Source organism: Ranitomeya imitator, chromosome 6 (assembly GCF_032444005.1).
Source record: "Ranitomeya imitator isolate aRanImi1 chromosome 6, aRanImi1.pri, whole genome shotgun sequence".
Lineage (NCBI taxonomy): Eukaryota > Metazoa > Chordata > Amphibia > Anura > Dendrobatidae > Ranitomeya > Ranitomeya imitator.
This window is the reverse complement of record NC_091287.1, coordinates 242,865,168-242,883,695: the sequence shown is the minus strand read 5'-3', so window position 1 is coordinate 242,883,695 and position 18,528 is coordinate 242,865,168. Positions and strand designations below refer to the sequence as shown.

The 18,528-nt window shown below is 44.0% G+C and overlaps 1 protein-coding gene across 1 annotated transcript in view; it reads right to left on the bottom strand.

The window, feature by feature from the left end:
- Positions 1 to 18,528, bottom strand: part of LOC138642404 (NFX1-type zinc finger-containing protein 1-like) — a 418,979-nt gene that overhangs the window by 59,576 nt on the left and 340,875 nt on the right. Inside the window, exon 25 of the mRNA XM_069730530.1 lies at positions 11,068 to 11,324. Coding sequence (XP_069586631.1) covers positions 11,068 to 11,324 — 257 coding nt within the window. The remainder of the gene's footprint in view (positions 1 to 11,067; positions 11,325 to 18,528) is intronic.

Genomic DNA, 18,528 nt, shown 5'->3' with positions numbered 1-18,528 from the left:
TAAGCGCGGCCCTGCGCTTAGTTACCCGATGTTTACCCTGGTTACCCAGGGACCTCGGGATCGTTGGTCGCTGGAGAGCTGTCTGTGTGACAGCTCCCCAGCGACCACACTACGATTTACCTACGATCACGGCCAGGTCATATCGCTGGTCGTGATCGTAGGTAAATCATATAGTGTGACGGTACCCTAACTGGGAGAAGTCTTTAATGTAAAAACGTGTGTAAAAGTATGTCTATTTATATACTTATCAATGAAAAAGCATGGGAGTGTATGCTAGGCCGGTTTCACATTTGCGGTTGTGTCCGCAGCGTTTCTTCCACAATTATCCGCATGCGTTGTGTATTCCTATCTTTTACATTAGGGACGCATGTGTCTGCGTTCGATTGCGTTTTGCCGCGTTTGACGACGCATGCATTGTTTCGTCATCTGCGGTTTGGCGCGGTAAATGCTACATGTAGTAATTTTAAAGGTGTCAATTTGCCGCCTAGAAACATATGCGGTTGTTAGCGGATGGAATGTGGCAAAAAAACGCATTGCTGTCTATGTGAACGCATGCGGCCGCAAGCACATGTGTTTGCTTGCGTTTGTGAACGCATGCGTTGTACCAGAGAAAAACATGTCTAGACACTGATTACCCACCCCCCACATACAAGGTGATAAAGGGAGGGAGTGGACATTTGCAGGTCACTACTCAGCAGACAGAGAAGCAGAGCAGACAGACAAAAGTACCTTGGAGGAAACAAGACTCTGAACAATGTGAGTATATCCTAGCCAATGCCTTTATTTTCTGTTTTCTGTCTCTACATGTCCTAATTTCAGCCATTTCTTTCTTTCTGCATGCATCAGAATGTCATCTTCTTCTGATGAGGAGCAACGTCATGGGCCTTCTCAAGCCGAACATGTCAGTGAAGTGAGTACTCAATTTCTCAGATTGGTAAGTATTCACTGTCTGTCACATCTACACATGTGACAATTTTTTTTTCCTTTTTTAGAGCACTTCTTCCGCTGCTGCAGAGGGTGAGCAGGAGCAGCAGAGTCACGGTCGGGTGGCAAGGCTGCAGCGTGTACGTATACAAGGCTGACTGTTTACTGTATGATCACTTTAGTATTCTTGAATCTTCCTTTCTTTTACTTTCCTCTTTCTTTACATTTTTCTTCTGGACTCCTTTTTTATCTTGACTTTCATTGTTCATGCCATTTCTCAGCCTCTGTTTTCTTTCTTTTCCTCAATGTCTTATTTTTTAGGTTCCAGAACGGGATGAGGACCTCATTGACAATTATATCCTCATCTCCCTGGTCCATGAGCGAGTCCAGCTAAGCAATTTTTTTCTCGCACCCATAGGCTTGCATTGGCGAGTCTCAGCCGAGTCTCGGTGACAGTCGCAGCATGCTGCGATCTTACACGCACACTGAATACGCATGAGAAAATAAATGCTGATGTGAGGTGCCCCATAAGATTAACAGTGGGCCGAGTGCTATGCGATGTTTTCTCACATAGCACTCTGCTGTATTCTACGGTAGTGTGACTCCGGCCATAAGCTAATATCTGATTTGTGAGGGTTCCAGAGGTTTGACTACTACTGATTGGACATTGGTGACTTATTGAGGATGGGTCATCAAAATCATAGTAGTGCACAACCCCTTTAATGTGCTGGAGGAGCGATTCTTAAATACACCAGTTCCAGAACGGGATGAGGACCTCATTGACAACGATATCCTCATCTCCCTGGTCCATGAGCGAGTCCAGTTTTGGGACACCCGGGTTCCACAGCACTTGGACAATGTGACGATCCGGCGGCTATGGACCGAGGTGTCCAAAGCGATGCGGGATGGCTGGGACAACGCCTCGACTCGGGTCCGAAATGCATTTTGTAAGTATTGCCACTGGCGCCGCTACCATTAGGCGAGTTGAGCTCTTTGGCTCAGGCAGCACTGCCGTCCCTGAAGAGAGGGGGCGGCAGAATCTGTTGGTGTAGTAACTGGATTTGCGTCAGAGACGCCGGAGAAGAAGCGCTACAGTAAGCACTGTTCCCCGGCCAAGGGCACACTTAAAATGAAGCAAGTTGATCACTTCACCTCAGGCGGCATTTAGTCCCTGAAGAAGTGTAAAGATAGATGTTTCAAATATATTCCTATTTAAAAGTGTATGTTTTTTCCATGTGCTTCCATGTTCCAGGTTAGGCTAATTAAGAGTAAACCATACTTATTTGCACTGATTTTACTATGCGGGGGGTGCCATTTTGCCGTTCGCCTCAGGCAGCAGAGAGACTAGGTTCACCCCTGAGTATTGCAATGCAGTGTGAAGCAGCAGAGACCTTGGCCGTGCTCACACAACTGTGTGTGATGACACAAACTCTCAGGAGTTTCTGTCATCACACACCGATGTGTGAACACGGCCAAAAGTCCATTGTCTAACCATTATTTTTTGTTTTTTCACCAGTGCATAAAGTCAAAACACGTTGGCGTTCGATGAAGGACCGCTTCAACAAGGACCTGCGTCAAGAGAGCCGTGTTCCCAGTGGTTCTGGAGCAAGGATCCGAAAGTATAAATACCACCGCATTCTGGCATTTTTAAGACCGGTCCTTGCCCAGGGAACGTAAGTATTTTTCCTGTGTATTATGTTGTGATGTGTTGTATTGCCATAATCTGTATGTTTCTATTCAACAGGAGTTGGCATTTTTTTTAGTTTTTGGTATGAATTTTTTTTCCTTTTTTCACAGCACATGGAGCAGCACAGTTGACCCAGGTTCTTGAGCGGTCCTTCATCAGACAGCCATGGACCCGTCCCAGCACATTTGCGTTGTGCGCCACTGCGTCGGCGACGCAACGCACAACGCAAATAAAAACGCACCAAAACGCACGCAAAAAGGCTGCGTTTTGCAACGCATGCGTCGTTTTTTGCCGAAAGTTGGACGCAAGAAAAATGCAACTTGTTGCGTTTTCTGCGCCCGACGCTTGCGGCAAAAAAAACGCATGTGTCGCACAACGCAGCACAACGCATGTCCATGCGTCTCCCATGTTAAATATAGGGGCGCATGACGCATGCGTCGCCGCTGCGTCGCCCGACGCAAACACGCAAAACGCTAATGTGAACGTAGCCTAACTGGAGACCAGGAAGCTGGTCCATCAGGTGTTCCACTTTCCCAGTCCTCTGCCCCTTTTTTTTTGGGCTCCTCTCGGCAGCGACAGAGGGTATCGGACAGGTCACTCATGCCTGAGTTTTTGCACTTGATCTCGGTTTTTCACGATGGACTCAAGGCTTTGGATGACCGGCTAGATACTGCCATTAGCCATATGAATACACGTATCCAGGAGGTCACCAAAAGCATTGACCAAGTAAAAGCCGACCTCCAGAGGCCAGCACATCATTTTTTTAACCAAATTGAACAGGGCATGTCGGAACACCTTACTCCTGATCTCCAGCTTAGTGTCATGCAGGCCTGCAATGCTGCTTATGTGCAGGCTATGCAGCAGAGTCTGTATTTTCAGCAGACAGTGGCGGCATATCCACCTGTGCCTACACTGTCACGCTTTAACTCAATGCCGACCTCTGCTGCATACCACTGCATGGCCACCTCCATTCCTAGCACTGCCGGACACCACTACAGCACCACCACCATGCCAAGTGCTGTTGGACAGCCCACCGCCACCACCATGACAACTGCTGCTCCTGCTTGGACTTCCTCCACTGCCGCCACCATGCAGCAGCAGGACCCTGGCATGGCCTTCCGCTCCACCACCACCATGATGCAGCAGGACCCAGGCATGGCCTTCCGCTCTACCACCACCACGATGCAGCAGGACCCAGGCTTGGCCTTCCGCTCTACGAGCACTATGGACTCTGATATGGCTGCCCACTCTAGGAGCACAATGGACGCTGGCATGGCCTTCCGCTCTATGAGCACTATGGATTGTGATATGGCTGCCCGCTCTACGAGCACAATGGACCCCGGCATGGCCTTCCGCTCTACGAGCACTATGGACTCTGGCATAGCTGCACGCTCTACGAGCACTGTGGACTCTGGCATGGTTGCACGCTCTACAAGCACAGTGCAGCCGGACCCGGACAGGTCACCCACCACGACCATGCCGTGACAAATGAGCCCACCGATGCTTCCCAGAACACATAGATCCCAGAAAGAGAAAAAAAGTACGCATTTTTTTATTATCAGTATTCCTCCCCCCTCACCTCCCAGTGTGTCTGTAATGTCAGGTTTGTCTCACCCTTCCAGTGCCTCTCAGGCCTCTCATGTGTCAAGCCCCATCCCCTAACTACCAGACCCCACTAGTTTAATTGCCCCTTCTCCTGCCACCTCTGCGTCGTCCACACTTAAGCCAGGCCTCACAGCTACACCCCCCCATTTCCATCACTCTACCCCAAGCAGGCACAGTTAAATAAAAATTTGTTTTGTAATAAAATAAATACTATTGTTTCTTGCCCCCAATTATGTGTGGTTAATTGTGTATTTGGCCACCGGCAACACACACCGTGTGCCAAATAAAACACTGCGCCACACACTTTATTTTTTGGCCACATCATAGCTCCAGTAGTTAGCAAGTGCAACACTGTAGCTTTGTGTGTCTTTAGTATAGAGACTAGCTGTTTCCAGCCAGCTAACGCTCGGCACGCTCATTGCTATCTAATTAACGCTGCTCGTGATTAAACTGAAGTAAATAATGACAACATTCAATAGCGCTTACGCAGGTGGTAAATTAACTTAAAATGAAGTTAATAACAATAATAATCATTAAAAATCTGAATAATACTAATAATACATTTTATTAACAGTGTAAAATAAAAAACAAACTGGATTCAGTAAGATATGATATTTTTATTAATTCCAGCATCTAAACAAATTTCATAACAAAACATAAATTAAGTTAAAATTTCTCTGTAAACACAATTAAATGTATAGTCATTTTCGTCATTTTCAAAGATCTTTCCTTGACTTCTACCAGGTACAATTTAATGTGTGGGGACGGGATTGTGTGTGGTAATGTGGTGGGGGGGGCGGGATTATGTGTAGTAATGTGGTGGGGGGATTACGCGTGATAATGTGGTGGGGGGCGGGATTATGCGTGGTAATGTGGTTGGGTTGCAGGATTATGTGTGGTGATGTGGTGGGGGGCAGGATTATGCATGGTAATGTGGTGCGGGGTGGGATTATGCGTGGTAATGTGGTGGGGGTGGGATTATGCGTGGTGATGTGGTGGGGCGGGATTATGTGAGGTAATATGGTGGGGGGCGGGATAGTGTGTGGTAATATGGTGGGGGGCGGGATTATCTGTGGTAATATGGTGGGGGGTGGGATTATCTGTGGTAATGGGGTGGGGGCGGGATTGTGTGTGGTGATGGGGTGGGGGGGCGGAATTATGTGTGGTGATGTGTTGGGGGCGGGATTATATGGTGATGTGGTGGGGGTGGGATTATGTGTGGTGATGTGGTGGGGGTGGAGCTACTGTACAGGGGGCAGGATTAGCGAGTGTGATGTGGGAGGTGGGATTATGTGTGGTGATATGGTGGGAGGTGGGATTATGTGTGGTAATGTGGTGGGGGGGCGGTATTTTGTGTGGTAATGTGGTAGGGGGGCGGGATTATCTGTGGTAATGTATTATGTGTGGTAATATGGTGGGGGGACGGGATTATGTGTGGTAATATGGTGGGGGGCGGGATTATCTGTGGTAATGTGGTGGGGGGTGGGATTATGTGTGGTAATGTGGTGGGGGCAGGATTGTGTGGTAATGTGGTGGGGGGCGAGATTATCTGTGGTAATGTGGTGGGGGCGGGATTATGCATGGTGATGTGGTGGGGGGCGGGATTATGTGTGGTGATGTGTTGGGGGTGGGATTATGCGTGGTGATGTGTTGGGGGGTGGGATCATGTGTGGTGATATGGTGGGGGCGGAGCTACGGTGCAGGGGCGGGATTAGTGAGAGTGATGTGGGGGGCGGGGTTATGGGTGGTGATGGGGCCGGGGAGCAGGATTATGGGTGGTGATGGGGCCGGGGGCGGGATTATGGGTGGTGATGGGGCCGGGAGGTGGGATTATGGGTGGTGATGGGGTGGAGGGCAGGATTATGGGTGGTGATAGGGCGGGGGGCGGGATTATGGGTGGTGATGGGGCGGGGGGCAGGATTATGGGTTTTGATGGGGTGGGGAGCGGGATTATCGGTGGCAATGGGGTGGGAGAGTGGGATTATGGGTGGCGATGGAGTGGGGGGGCGGGATTATGTGTGGTGATGTGGTGGGGGCGGGATTGTGTGTGGTAATGGGGTGGGGGGCGGGATTGTGTGTGGTAATGGGGTGGGGGGCGGGATTGTGTGTGGTGATGTGGTGGGGGGCGGGATTATGTGTGGTGATGTGGTTGGGGGCGGGATTGTGTGTGGTGTTGTGGTGGGAGGCAGAGCTTCTGTGCAGGGGGCGGGATTAGCGAGTAATCACGATGCCTCTTATATATATATATAGATATGAGGTGGGCCAAAAAATGTATACTTGTATTTACTCCATAATCTCTTCGCTCTGCTTAGTCTGTGACTAGTGTTGCAGACTGAAGAGAAAATGGTGGCAATACAATGCAGAACTATACTCAACAGGTCATGTGTCCAAAAACTAATTAGTTAGGACACCTGACCTGGTGAGTAGAGAACTGCCTTGTATAACCTCCATTTTCTCTTCTGTGTACATAATCTATTTCACACAAAGTGAAGGGACGATGGCGGTCATACAAGGCATATCTATGCTCACCTGGATATGTGTCAGAAATAGTGAATTCATGAGGCTGTTATATGTGCATCATGAATTCATTATTTCTGACACCTGACTTGATGAGTATAGATCTGTTTTGTATTAAACAGCCATCGTCTCTTCAGTCTGCGTCCAATAGATACTGCAGAACAGAATCAGGACGCAATAACGTCAACAACCTTACCACTAACAACCTGGCTGCCGTCACAATAGCAGTATGTGGTCAGTATTTTACGTCAGTATTTGTAAGCCAAAACCAGGAGTGGAACAATTAGAGGAAAAGTATAATATAAACATATTTACCACTTCTGCATTTATCACCCACTCCTGGTTTTGGCTTACAAATACTGATATAAAATACTGACTGACCAAATACTGCTAGTGTGACGGCAGCCTTGGTTTGTAAAGGAAATACATAGGAGACACTGTCAAGATACCAAAAATTAAAGTTTATTAACAACAAATATTAGTAACATTTAAAAAAATAACTGGTACAGACCAAATCCCAACAGGAAATTTACACAACATTGTCCTGCCATGACACACGTCCAATATCAGAATAAAAAAAGGCAGCAAATTGGTCCCGCATGTCGCCAACTTCGGCAGTTGACCGCAGCGGGTGATGCTGGTAATCTGGCAATGGGTTTTCAACTGGTTCATCCAGTTCAATGTTGGGTCGCTCCTTAGCCATTATGTAATTGTGGAGAACCACACAGGCTTTGACCACCTCGTCGGCTGTCTCCATTTTTAGATTAATGGCTGTTGCAAGAATGCGCCATTTTGAGACTAGAATCCCTACTATTCTTCAGGCCCTGGTCAGTCTGTAGTTAACGATCCATTTAGTGTGGTTCAAGTCCCGACTGGAATATGGCTTTAGTAGGTTTTCACACATCTGAAATGCCTCATCCCCAACCATAACAAATGGCATCGGTGGACCTTGAGTGTTGGGGAGAGGTCGTGGCCGTGGAAAATTAAAATTTTTGCCATACACACGGCGCCCCATATCTGAGTTCTTGAAAGTCTGGGAATCGTTTCCACGGCCAAAAGTTCCAATGTCCACGGCGATGAAGCGACAGTCCACATCGGCTATTGCCATGAGCACAACAGAAAAATATTTTTTATAGTTGAAGTACTCCGATCCTGTTCTGGCTGGTTTGATAATGCGGATGTGCTTTCCATCCACCGCTCCCAAACAGTTGGGGAAATCACACACACTCCAGAATTTTTCAGCAATTTCAATCCACATGTCCGCGGTGGGTAGAGTATAAACTCATCCCGGAGTACATTCCACAAAGCCCGGCAGGTGTCCGCAACTATTCCGGACAGGGTGGAAATTCCAAGCCGGTTTTGGAAGTGGAGGGATGATAAACTCTCTCCAGGTTGCCAGAAATCTGGAAGAAAATAAATAAAAAAAAAATTACAATCAATTCTATTTATGGTGTTTTTCTGCTAAAGACATAAAGGAAAATACAAAGAATACATGTCAGAACACCCAAAATAAGCACTGGCATTTGTTTAGAATTGTTACGTACCTGAATGTAACCAGCAGACGTTCCTCTGGTGGAATCGCTCTACGGAGCTGGGTGTCCTGTCTCCAGATGGCTCCTTGGACACGAGCAAGCAAATCCCTTAAAGAGTCTTGCGACATCCTTGTATATTCCGGGAATTTGTCCGGGTTGGCATTAAGCTCGCCATACAGCGTGTGATAGGCTCCACGGCTCTCACGTAGTTCGATAATGGGGTGTCTCCAAAAACGCCTACGCCGTGTCCTTCTCCATCTTTCGCGATTTCTGTGTTGCTCCCAAACAAACGCACAGGCAAGAAACAGCTTGATGCTTAAATCCAGGTTGAAATTAAAGCTCTCCATGCGAAGATCCATCATGACACAGGATACAGTAGCACACTGTTAAGATTTCAGCAGTCCTAGGGTCTATATATAGATATCCCAATCAGGGGAATTGGTAAAGGTGAGTTATTATGTTTTTTTTTTTTTTTGTTAGTCAATTGTTAGGGGAAACTGTGGAGGCCATCATAGTGTGTAGGAATCTGTGCATGCCATCATAGTATGTAGGGATCTGTGGGGCCATCATACTGTGTGGCTAGGGCCAGCGTTAGGGGCAGGCAGGCCAGGCACAGCTGATTAGGGCCCCCACTCCTCCAGGGGCCCACAGCTAAGCCAGCTGACGCTCCCTCTCCCATCACTCCCCCTCTGCTTGTGACACAGCAGGTGCGCGATGACATCACTTCATCGTGCGCCACGCTGTGTCAGCTGTGGAGCCGATGAGACTGGAGCAGCAGAGCCTGGAACAGTGTGAGGAACAAGGAGGAGAGGTGAGTATTGTGCGAATGAGTGTATATAAATTATTGTATGTGTTTGAGAATGCGGGGGCTGCATTATACTGTGTGTGCATGCGTGTCTGCACTATATTGTGTGTTGAGAGGGAGATGCACTGTGCAGTGTGTTGGGGGAGGGAGCTGCACTGTACTATGTGTTGGGGGAGCTGCACTGTACTGTGTGCTGGGGAGGGAGCTGCACTGTACTGTGTGTTGCGGGAGCTGCATTGTACTATGTGTTAGGGTGAGCTGCACTGTACTGTGTGTTGGGGGAGCTGCACTGTACTGTGTGTTAGGAGGGAGCTGCACTGTACTGTGTGTTGCGGGAGCTGCACTCTACTATGTGTTGGGGGGAGCTACACTCTACTTTGTGTTGGGAGGGAGCTGTACTGTACTGTGTGTTGGGGGAGCTGCACTGTTCTGTGTGTTGGGAGGGAGCTGCACTGTACTGTGTTGGAAGGGAGCTGCACTGTACTGTGTGTTGGGAGGGAGCTGCATTTTCCAGCATTATATAATGCTGTGGATAAGTCCTGAAAGGCAGTGGCCACATCTATTGGCGGCAAAAACAGCTGACAGGTTCGCTTTAAGGCCTCATTCAGACATCTGATATTTTTGCATATTAAAAAAATTGCACTTATACGATAATACTCTGATCTGATTTTCATCAGAGAGTGGTGCGAGTTTCATCCAATTTCCTTGTATGTGGAGGAATTAAGAAAAAAAAATTCTCCATGTTCTCCTTTCTGACAGTCCATAAAAATTGGCCAGCACGAATGCAGTCCGCGAATTTTACAGTGATCCATTGACTTGCATTGATGATTTTTATCAGACCCTCGTATTTTCCACTTGGTCTGAGTAGAAAATCGAACATGTACGAGTGCTATCTGTGAAAAACACGGATAGCATATGTACGTGACAATCGGACACCTGAATTTGGCCTTATACTTTATAACAAGCAGTAAATTATACTGTTACAATAAGCCCTATCACAACATATTAAGCAGACTCAGCTAGTCAACAGATTTAATTCTACTTAATATTAAGTTATGAAAATTAATTTAGAATGATAATGATAAGTAGAATTAAGTTGGTCCTCCACAACACACCCTCCACAACAGTCAAAGTCTCTCATGTGGCCCTTGGTAAAAATAACTGCCCACCCTTGGGTCAGAATATTTTCATTGGAAAGTGTCTACATTAAGCCACATTCTTCACACTGCATAGAAGTCCTAAATGTTAGTAATTCCTAGATGCTTAAAATCTTTCATTAGCAGTACTGTTTTTTTCTCGTTTTCATCCTTATTAATAATCAGGCCAACAACCATCATATACTCTTCATACTTCAATAGAATTATCACCCTAGTGGAGCATTACACAGTCTGATGTGTAGAGAGAGTGTTAAAGCAGAACATTGTTCCCATCTTGTGACCACATACAATATATCTGGTGAATACATACAGCATTTACTCATATGACTCAGTAATATTCGCCCATTCAGGATGCCCACGGGGCTTAATAGTGTGCTCCTCATGTTTCACCTGTACCCTGTACATACAATGCTTGTTCAGTGTTGTGTATACAGCAATGAATAAGGTAAACATTGAAATAAACCAAGTGTATCTTCTATGGGGGGAGTCTGTGGGGTGGCTGTAATACTCCCCAAACAATCCCCTGCAAGCTGCTTACTATATGATGACATTTTAGAATGGCAGTGCAGAGTAAAGTGTGGACTAACTCAGAAGTTTATAATCAGAAATAGTTAAAGGTCAAGAAAACATGTAATTTCACAAATTGAGAATACAAACATATGCATAAATCGGTATATCATATATACGTCTCAAGGGCCATGATAGATCATGCTTTGAGCGTTTCCCAACATGAAGAACATATGTGACAGTTATTGAAATAAATAAAAAGTATGTATTGTTCAATGAAAGACTATAAGATTTTCTAGTATGCTTTCTGTACATATTGGTCAGGTGGATTACCTGCCAGACATCTTGATAATCTGATTCTGTATTAGTTCCATCATCTTCACTTTCTTGTTCATCTTCACGCTCATCTGGTACAAATAAAGACCCTTTCTTTGACATTTCTGCAATCCGTCTTGCTATTTTGATTTCACGTTTAATGTCATCATCTTCTTCAATCATTCGTTCAGTTTCGGCTACTTCAACTTCATCTGTTACTGTTATGAACTCATCATCTTCAGCCTCCATAGACATGGAATCTACGCTGAGTTCATCTGTAAGAGATAAGAAATATTTCATGCCTGAAAAGTTTTTTTTTTAAATGGTATGGACATCTTTTTTTAAAGGGTTATTCCCTAAGTTGAAGAAAGAAAATGTCCTTAACCATATCATTGTAAAAAACATCATTCTCCAAGGTCATTTTCACCAGTTTTAGCCTCTTTACTCACTCCTGTGTAGCTCTCATCTCTTCACTTTCTATGGACAGGCAGATTGTGTCATGTGTCCAGGAAGAAACAGAATGTCTCCGTATTGCAATCAGCTTTTATAAAATCCTGCCATCGACCTTTAGGGTAAATTCACACTAGGGGCTTTTTCAGCATTTTTTTTTTCTGCAGCAACACCTGATCTCTTGGCAGGAAAGAAGCAGCAGAAAAAACATTTTTTCCTTGGTTTTCCTTAGGCTTTTTTTTGGGCTTTTTTTTGCAGCGGTTTTGGCATGCTAGATTTGTCTCTTTTGCATACTGATAAAGATGAATGTTGAAAAATAAAGTCCTATTACATAGAATCAGGTTTTCTTTTTCAAACATTTTATTGGTTTTTCATTATATGTAGGGTATGGATAAAAGGGTAGGGAAAAAAAATAGGGACAGGGAAGGGAAAGAAATCCTCAAGTGTTATGGGGAATGAGGGAAGAAGAAAAGGCAGGCATATAAGCAGACAAACGTACAGTAGCATAAATTTACCCAAAATATCTGTCGCTTCGTATTAGCACCTAGAGCACGTAAAGCATCCTTTCAATGTAGTAAAACAATAAGCTACATCTAGTTTCGTTAAAAGTACCGACTGATCTACTTCTAGGTTTAGTTCCTGAGCAACATAGAATCAGGTTTTGGAATAATTCTGGAGCTTTGCTGGGAACGTTTTTTCACCACCCATTCAAGCCAATGGGTGAAAAATGTTGAAAAAAACGCTGAAAGAAGTGACATGTTCTATGTCCAAAAAACCATGCAAAGCAAAAAAATACTGATGGCAAAAAAAAAAATGTTTGTGCATGAGATCTCTGAAATCTCATAGGCTTTGCTGATACTGTAAAATGCAGGTGAAAATTAGCATATAAAATGGATTAAAAAATGCCCAGTGTGAACTTAGCCATAAAAAAAACAACAATATACCCATACCTGTCCACCGTACAGTCAAGTCCCACACAGTAATCCATATCTGGGGGCATTTACATTTTACAACTGGGAGCGCTACTAATGCTAATGATAGATTTTTTCATGCTGATTTCAGAAATTACTTCAGATTTTTTTCTATCACATAAGGTTTTTGAGAAATGATCCAAAACATTATAATATTCTGTTATAATTCTAAAAACTCATATATGAACTAATTTCTGCTATATATATGGAGAATATACAGTACAATGAAAGCAGGAAATTACTCCACTTGTTTAGAAAGCATTTGAATGTTCAATTGGAGATCAGGACAAACAGTGGACACCTCATATATGCTGTGCATCTTGTTCTAGAAGCCTTAACCCCTTTACCCCCAAGGGTGGTTTGCACGTTATGGACCGGGCCAATTTTTACAATTCTGACCACTGTCCCTTTATGAGGTTATAACTCTGGAACGCTTCAACGGATCCCGGTGATTCTGACATTATTTTCTCCAGACATATTGTACTTCATGATAGTGGTAAAATTTATTTGATATTACCTGCGTTTATTTGTGAAAAAAACTGAAATTTTGTGAAAATTTTGAAAATTTCGCAATTTTCCAACTTTGAATTTTTATGCAATTAAATCACAGAGATATGTCACACAAAATACTTAATAAGTAACATTTCCCACGTGTCTACTTTACATCAGCACAATTTTGGAACCAAAAATTTTTGTTGTTAGGGAGTTATAAGGGTTAAAAGTTATTTTTTAGGGACCACATCTCATTTGAAGTCATTTTGAGGGGTCTATATGATAGAAAATACCCAAGTGTGACACCATTCTAAAAACTGCACCCCTCAAGGTGCTAAAAACCACATTCAAGAAGTTTATTAACCCTTCAGGTGTTTCACGGGAATTTTTGGAATGTTTAAATAAAAATGAACATTTAACTTTTTTTCACAAAAAATTTACTTCAGCTCCAATTTGTTTTATTTTATCAAGGGTAACAGGAGAAAATGGACCCCAAACGTTGTTGTACAATTTGTCCTGAGTACGCCGATACCCGACATGTGGGGGTAAACCACTGTTTGGGCGCATGACAGAGCTCGGAAGCGAAGGAGCGCCATTTGACTTTTCAATGCAAAATTTACTGGAATTGAGATGGGACGCCATGTTGCGTTTGGAGAGCCACTGATGTGCCTAAACATGGAAACCCCCCACAATTGACACCATTTTGGAAAGTAGACCCCCTAAGGAACTTATCTAGAGGTGTGGTTAGCACTTTGACCCACCAAGTGCTTCACAGAAGTTTATAATGCAGAACCGTAAAAATAAAAAAATCATTTTTTTTCACAAAAATTATTTTTTGCCCCCAATTTTTTAATTTCCCAAGGGTAAGAGAGGAAATTGGACCCCAGAAGTTGTTGCCCAATTTGTCCTGAGTACGCCGATACCCCATATGTGGGGGTAAACCACTGTTTGGGCACATGGGAGAGCTTGGAAGGGAAGGAGCGCTGTTTGACTTTTCAATGCAAAATTGACAGGAATTGAGATGGGACGCCATGTTGCGTTTGGAGAGCCACTGATGTGCCTAAACATTGAAACCCCCCACAAGTGACACCATTTTAGAAAGTAGACCCACTAAGGAACTTATCTAGATGTGTGGTGGTGAGCACTTTGACCCACCAAGGGCTTCACAGAAGTTTATAATGCAGAGCCGTAAAAATAAAACAAACATTTTTTCCCACAAAAATTATTTTTTAGCCCCCAGTTTTGTATTTTCCCGAGGGTAACAGGAGAAATTGGACCCCAAAAGTTGTTGTCCAATTTGTCCTGAGTGCGTTGATACCCCATATGTGGGGTGGAACCACCGTTTGGGCACATGGGAGGGCTCGGAAGGGAAGGAGCGCCATTTGGAATGCAGACTTAGATGGAATGGTCTGCAGGCGTCACATTGCGTTTGCAGAGCCCCTAATGTACCTAAACAGTAGAAACCCCCCACAAGTGACACCATTTTGGAAAGTAGACCCCCTAAGGAACTTATCTAGATATGATTTGAGAGCTTTGAACCCCCAAGTGTTTCACTACAGTTTATAACGCAGAGCCGCGCAAATAAAAAAAAAAAAATTTTCCACAAAAATTTTTTTTTATCCCCAGTTTCGTATTTTTCCAAGGGTAACAGGAGAAATTGGACCCCAAAATTTGTTGTCCAATTTGTCCTGAGTACGCTGATACCCGATATGTGGGGGGGAACCACCGTTTGAGCGCATGGCAGAGCTTGGAAGGGAAGGAGCATCATTTGGAATGCAGACTTAGATGGATTGGTCTGCAGGCGTCACATTGCGTTTGCAGAGCTCCATATGTACCTAAACAGTAGAAACCCCCCACAAGTGACTGCATATTGGAAACTAGACCCCCCAAGGAACTTATCTAGATGTGTTGTGAGAACTTTGAACCCCCAAGTGTTTCACTACAGTTTATATCGCAGAGCCGTGAAAATAAAAAATCCTAATTTTCCCACAAAAATTATTTTTTAGCCCCCAGTTTTGTATTTTCCCAAGGGTAACAGGAGAAATTGGACGCCAAACGTTGTTGTCCAATTTGACCTGAGTACGCTGATACCCCATAGGTTGGGGTAAACCCCTGTTTGGGCACACGGGAGAGCTCGGAAGGGAAGGAGCACTGTTTTACTTTTTCAACGCAGAATTGGCTGGAATTGAGATCGGACGCCATGTCGCATTTGGAGAGCCCCTGATGTGCCTAAACAGTGGAAACCCCCCAATTATAACTGAAACCCTAATCCAAACACACCCCTAACCCTAATCCCAACGGTAACCCTAATCCCAACGGTAACCCTAACCACACCTCTAACCCAGACACACCCCTAACCCTGATCCCAACCCTATTCCCAACTGTAAATGTAATCCAAACCCTAACCCTAACTTTAGCCCCAACCCTAACTGTAGCCTTAACCCTAGCCACAACCCTAGCCCTAACCCTAGCCCCAACCCTAGCCCTAACCCTAACCCTAGCCCTAACCCTAACCCTAGCCCTAACCCTAGCCCTAACCCTAACCCTAGCCCTAACCCTAACCCTAACCCTAGCCCTAACCCTAATGGAAGAATGGAAATAAATACATTTTTTAAATTTTTCCCTAACTAAGAGGGTGATGAAGGGGGGTTTGATTTACTTTTATAGCGGGTTTTTTAGCGGATTTTTATGATTGGCAGCCGTCACACACTAAAAGACGCTTTTTATTGCAAAAAATATTTTTTGCGTTACCACATTTTGAGAGCTATAATTGTTCCACATTTTGGTCCACAGAGTCATGTGAGGTCTTGTTTTTTGTGGGACGAGTTGATGTTTTTATTGGTAACATTTTCGGGCACGTGACATTTTTGGGTCGCTTTTTATTCCGATTTTTATGAGGCAGATTGACCAAAAACCAGCTATTTATGAATTTCTTTTGGGGGAGGCGTTTATACCGTTCTGCGTTTGGTAAAATGGATAAAGCAGTTTTATTCTTTGGGTCAGTACGATTACAGCGATACCTCATTTTTATCATTTTTTTATGTTTTGGCGCTTTTATACGATAAAAACTATTTTATAGAAAAAATAATTATTTTTGCATCGCTTTATTCTGAGGACTATAACTTTTTTACTTTTTTGCTGATGATGCTATATGGCGGCTCGTTTTTTGCGGGACAAGATGACGCTTTCAGTGGTACCAATGGTTATTTATATCTGCCTTTTTGATCGCGTGCTATTCCACTTTTTGTTTGGCGGTATGATAATAAAGCGTTTTTTTTGCCTCGTTTTTTGTTTTTTCTTACGGTGTTTACTGCAGGGGTTAACTAGTGATATAGTTTTATAGGTGGGGTCGTTACGGACGCGGCGATACTAAATCTGTGTACTTTTATTGTTTTTTTTTTTTATTTAGATAAAGAAATGAATTTATGGGAATAATATATATACTGTTTTTCATTATTTAGGATTTTTTTTTTTTTATTTTTTTTACACGTGTGGAAATTTTTTTAAAAAAACTTTTTTACTTTGTCCCAGGTGGGGACATCACAGATCGGTGATCTGACAATTTGCACAGCACTCTGTCAGATCACCGATCTGACTTGCAGCACTGCAGGCTTACCAAGCGCCTGCTCTGAGCAGGCGCTTGGTAAGCCACCTCCCTCCCTGCAGGACCCGGATGCCACGGCCATCTTGGATCCGGGCCTGGAGCAGTGAGGGAGGTGAGGAGACCCTCGCAGCAACACGATCACATCGTGTTGCTGCGGGGGTCTCAGGGAAGACCGCAGGGAGCTCCCTCCCTGCGCGATGCTTCCCTGTACCGCCGGCACACCGCCATAGTGCCGGATGTCAGCTGCGATAGGCCGATCGCGCTGGACGTACTATTCCGTCCTTAGGAAGTAGGGCCCACCCCACATGGACGGAATAGTACGTCCATTGGCAGAAAGGGGTCAAAACATGGCTGAATGGATCATGATCTTCAATGCCATTCGCTGTCCCAATGATATGGAGAGAGCAGAAAGATCATGTAACAGATTGCTACTTCTGCCTTACAAATGTAACAGGATATTCAGCAAAGAACAAGAAATCAATAGAATATCCTAATCTTCCTTCAGCCATAAGACCAGTGCCACATGATGAAAGTCTTCGTGTTCCAAAGTCGGACAAAGTATGGACAATGGAGGGCGACAAAAATGAACTAACAATGTCAGTGGAAAATGAAAACTGCTGCAGACCCAGACTTTGAGCCTTCTACATCTAATCCACATCTATTCAGTCAAGCTGATCTGAGTGACTTGGTCAGAAAATTTAAATTGTCAAAGAGGCAGGCAGAATTATTGGGATCAAGGCTACAAGAACAGAATCTCTTATTACCAGGAACAAGAGTTTCTGTTTTTCGCAGTCATCAAGAAGACCTTAATCAATTTTTCAACTATGTCGACAGTTTAACCTTTTGCAATGACGTTTTGGGGTTGTTTGGTGCTCTTGGATGCGAACATGACCCGAAGGAATAGCGACTGTTCACTGACTCATCAGTTTAAAGTCTGAAAGCTGTTTTACTACACAAGGAAATATCTATCCTTCTATACCTATTGGACATGCCGTACACATGAAAGAAAGATATGAGAATATGGAGTTACTGTTGACCCACATTAATATAGAAATTATAACTGGAACATATGTGGTGATCTAAAAGTTGTTGCACTTCTTTTTGGACTGCAGCTTGGATACACCAAGTATTGTTGTTTTACTGGCCACTCCGCGAAAACCTGGTTGCTGGACAGATGATTGTTAAACAAAATCCTCTCGGAGATTCAGCAAAGATATTTCTCCCTTCTTTGCAAATTAAACTTGGGCTTATGAAGAATTTTGTCAAAGCAATGAACAAAGAATCGGAAGCCTTTTCTTACTTGCGACAGAAATGTCCAAGAATAAGTGATGCAAAAATTAAAGAAAGGCCCACAGATCAGAGATATAATGAATGACAGTAGCTTTGATGGTCTTTTGCAAGGTGCTGAACAAGTGGCATGGAGAGCCTTTAAAGATGTGGCCTTCAACTTCCTTGGCAACAGCAGGGCACCGAACTTTGAACAACTCGTGGACAACATGCTCACAGCATATCATTTGATGAAATGCAATATGTCACTAAAAATGCATTTTCTACATTCTCACTTGGACTTTTTCGCTGTTAGCGATGAACACGGTGAAAGATTTCACCAAGACATTGCGCTGATGGAGAAAAGGTACCAGAGAAAGTGGAGTACGTCAATGCTGGCTTACTATAGCTGGAATCTTATTCGAGAAGCATCTGACACGGATTATAAACGAAAGTCGTCTGTAAAACACTTTTGAAAGATTGCTTTTGCTACCGACATCGATGCACATGTATGTTGTGTCTCGGATGTCATAGTGTAGACTATAAACTGTTTTCTTAAAAACCTTATGTTGTACAGACTTTTGGAGCACATATTCATGTTCAGCATATCAAAATCTATAAGATACAATAAAATTTTCTCAGGGGACGAGAACTTCCCTGAAATTTGTTACGCAGTGTAATGTGCATCCTCCAGAT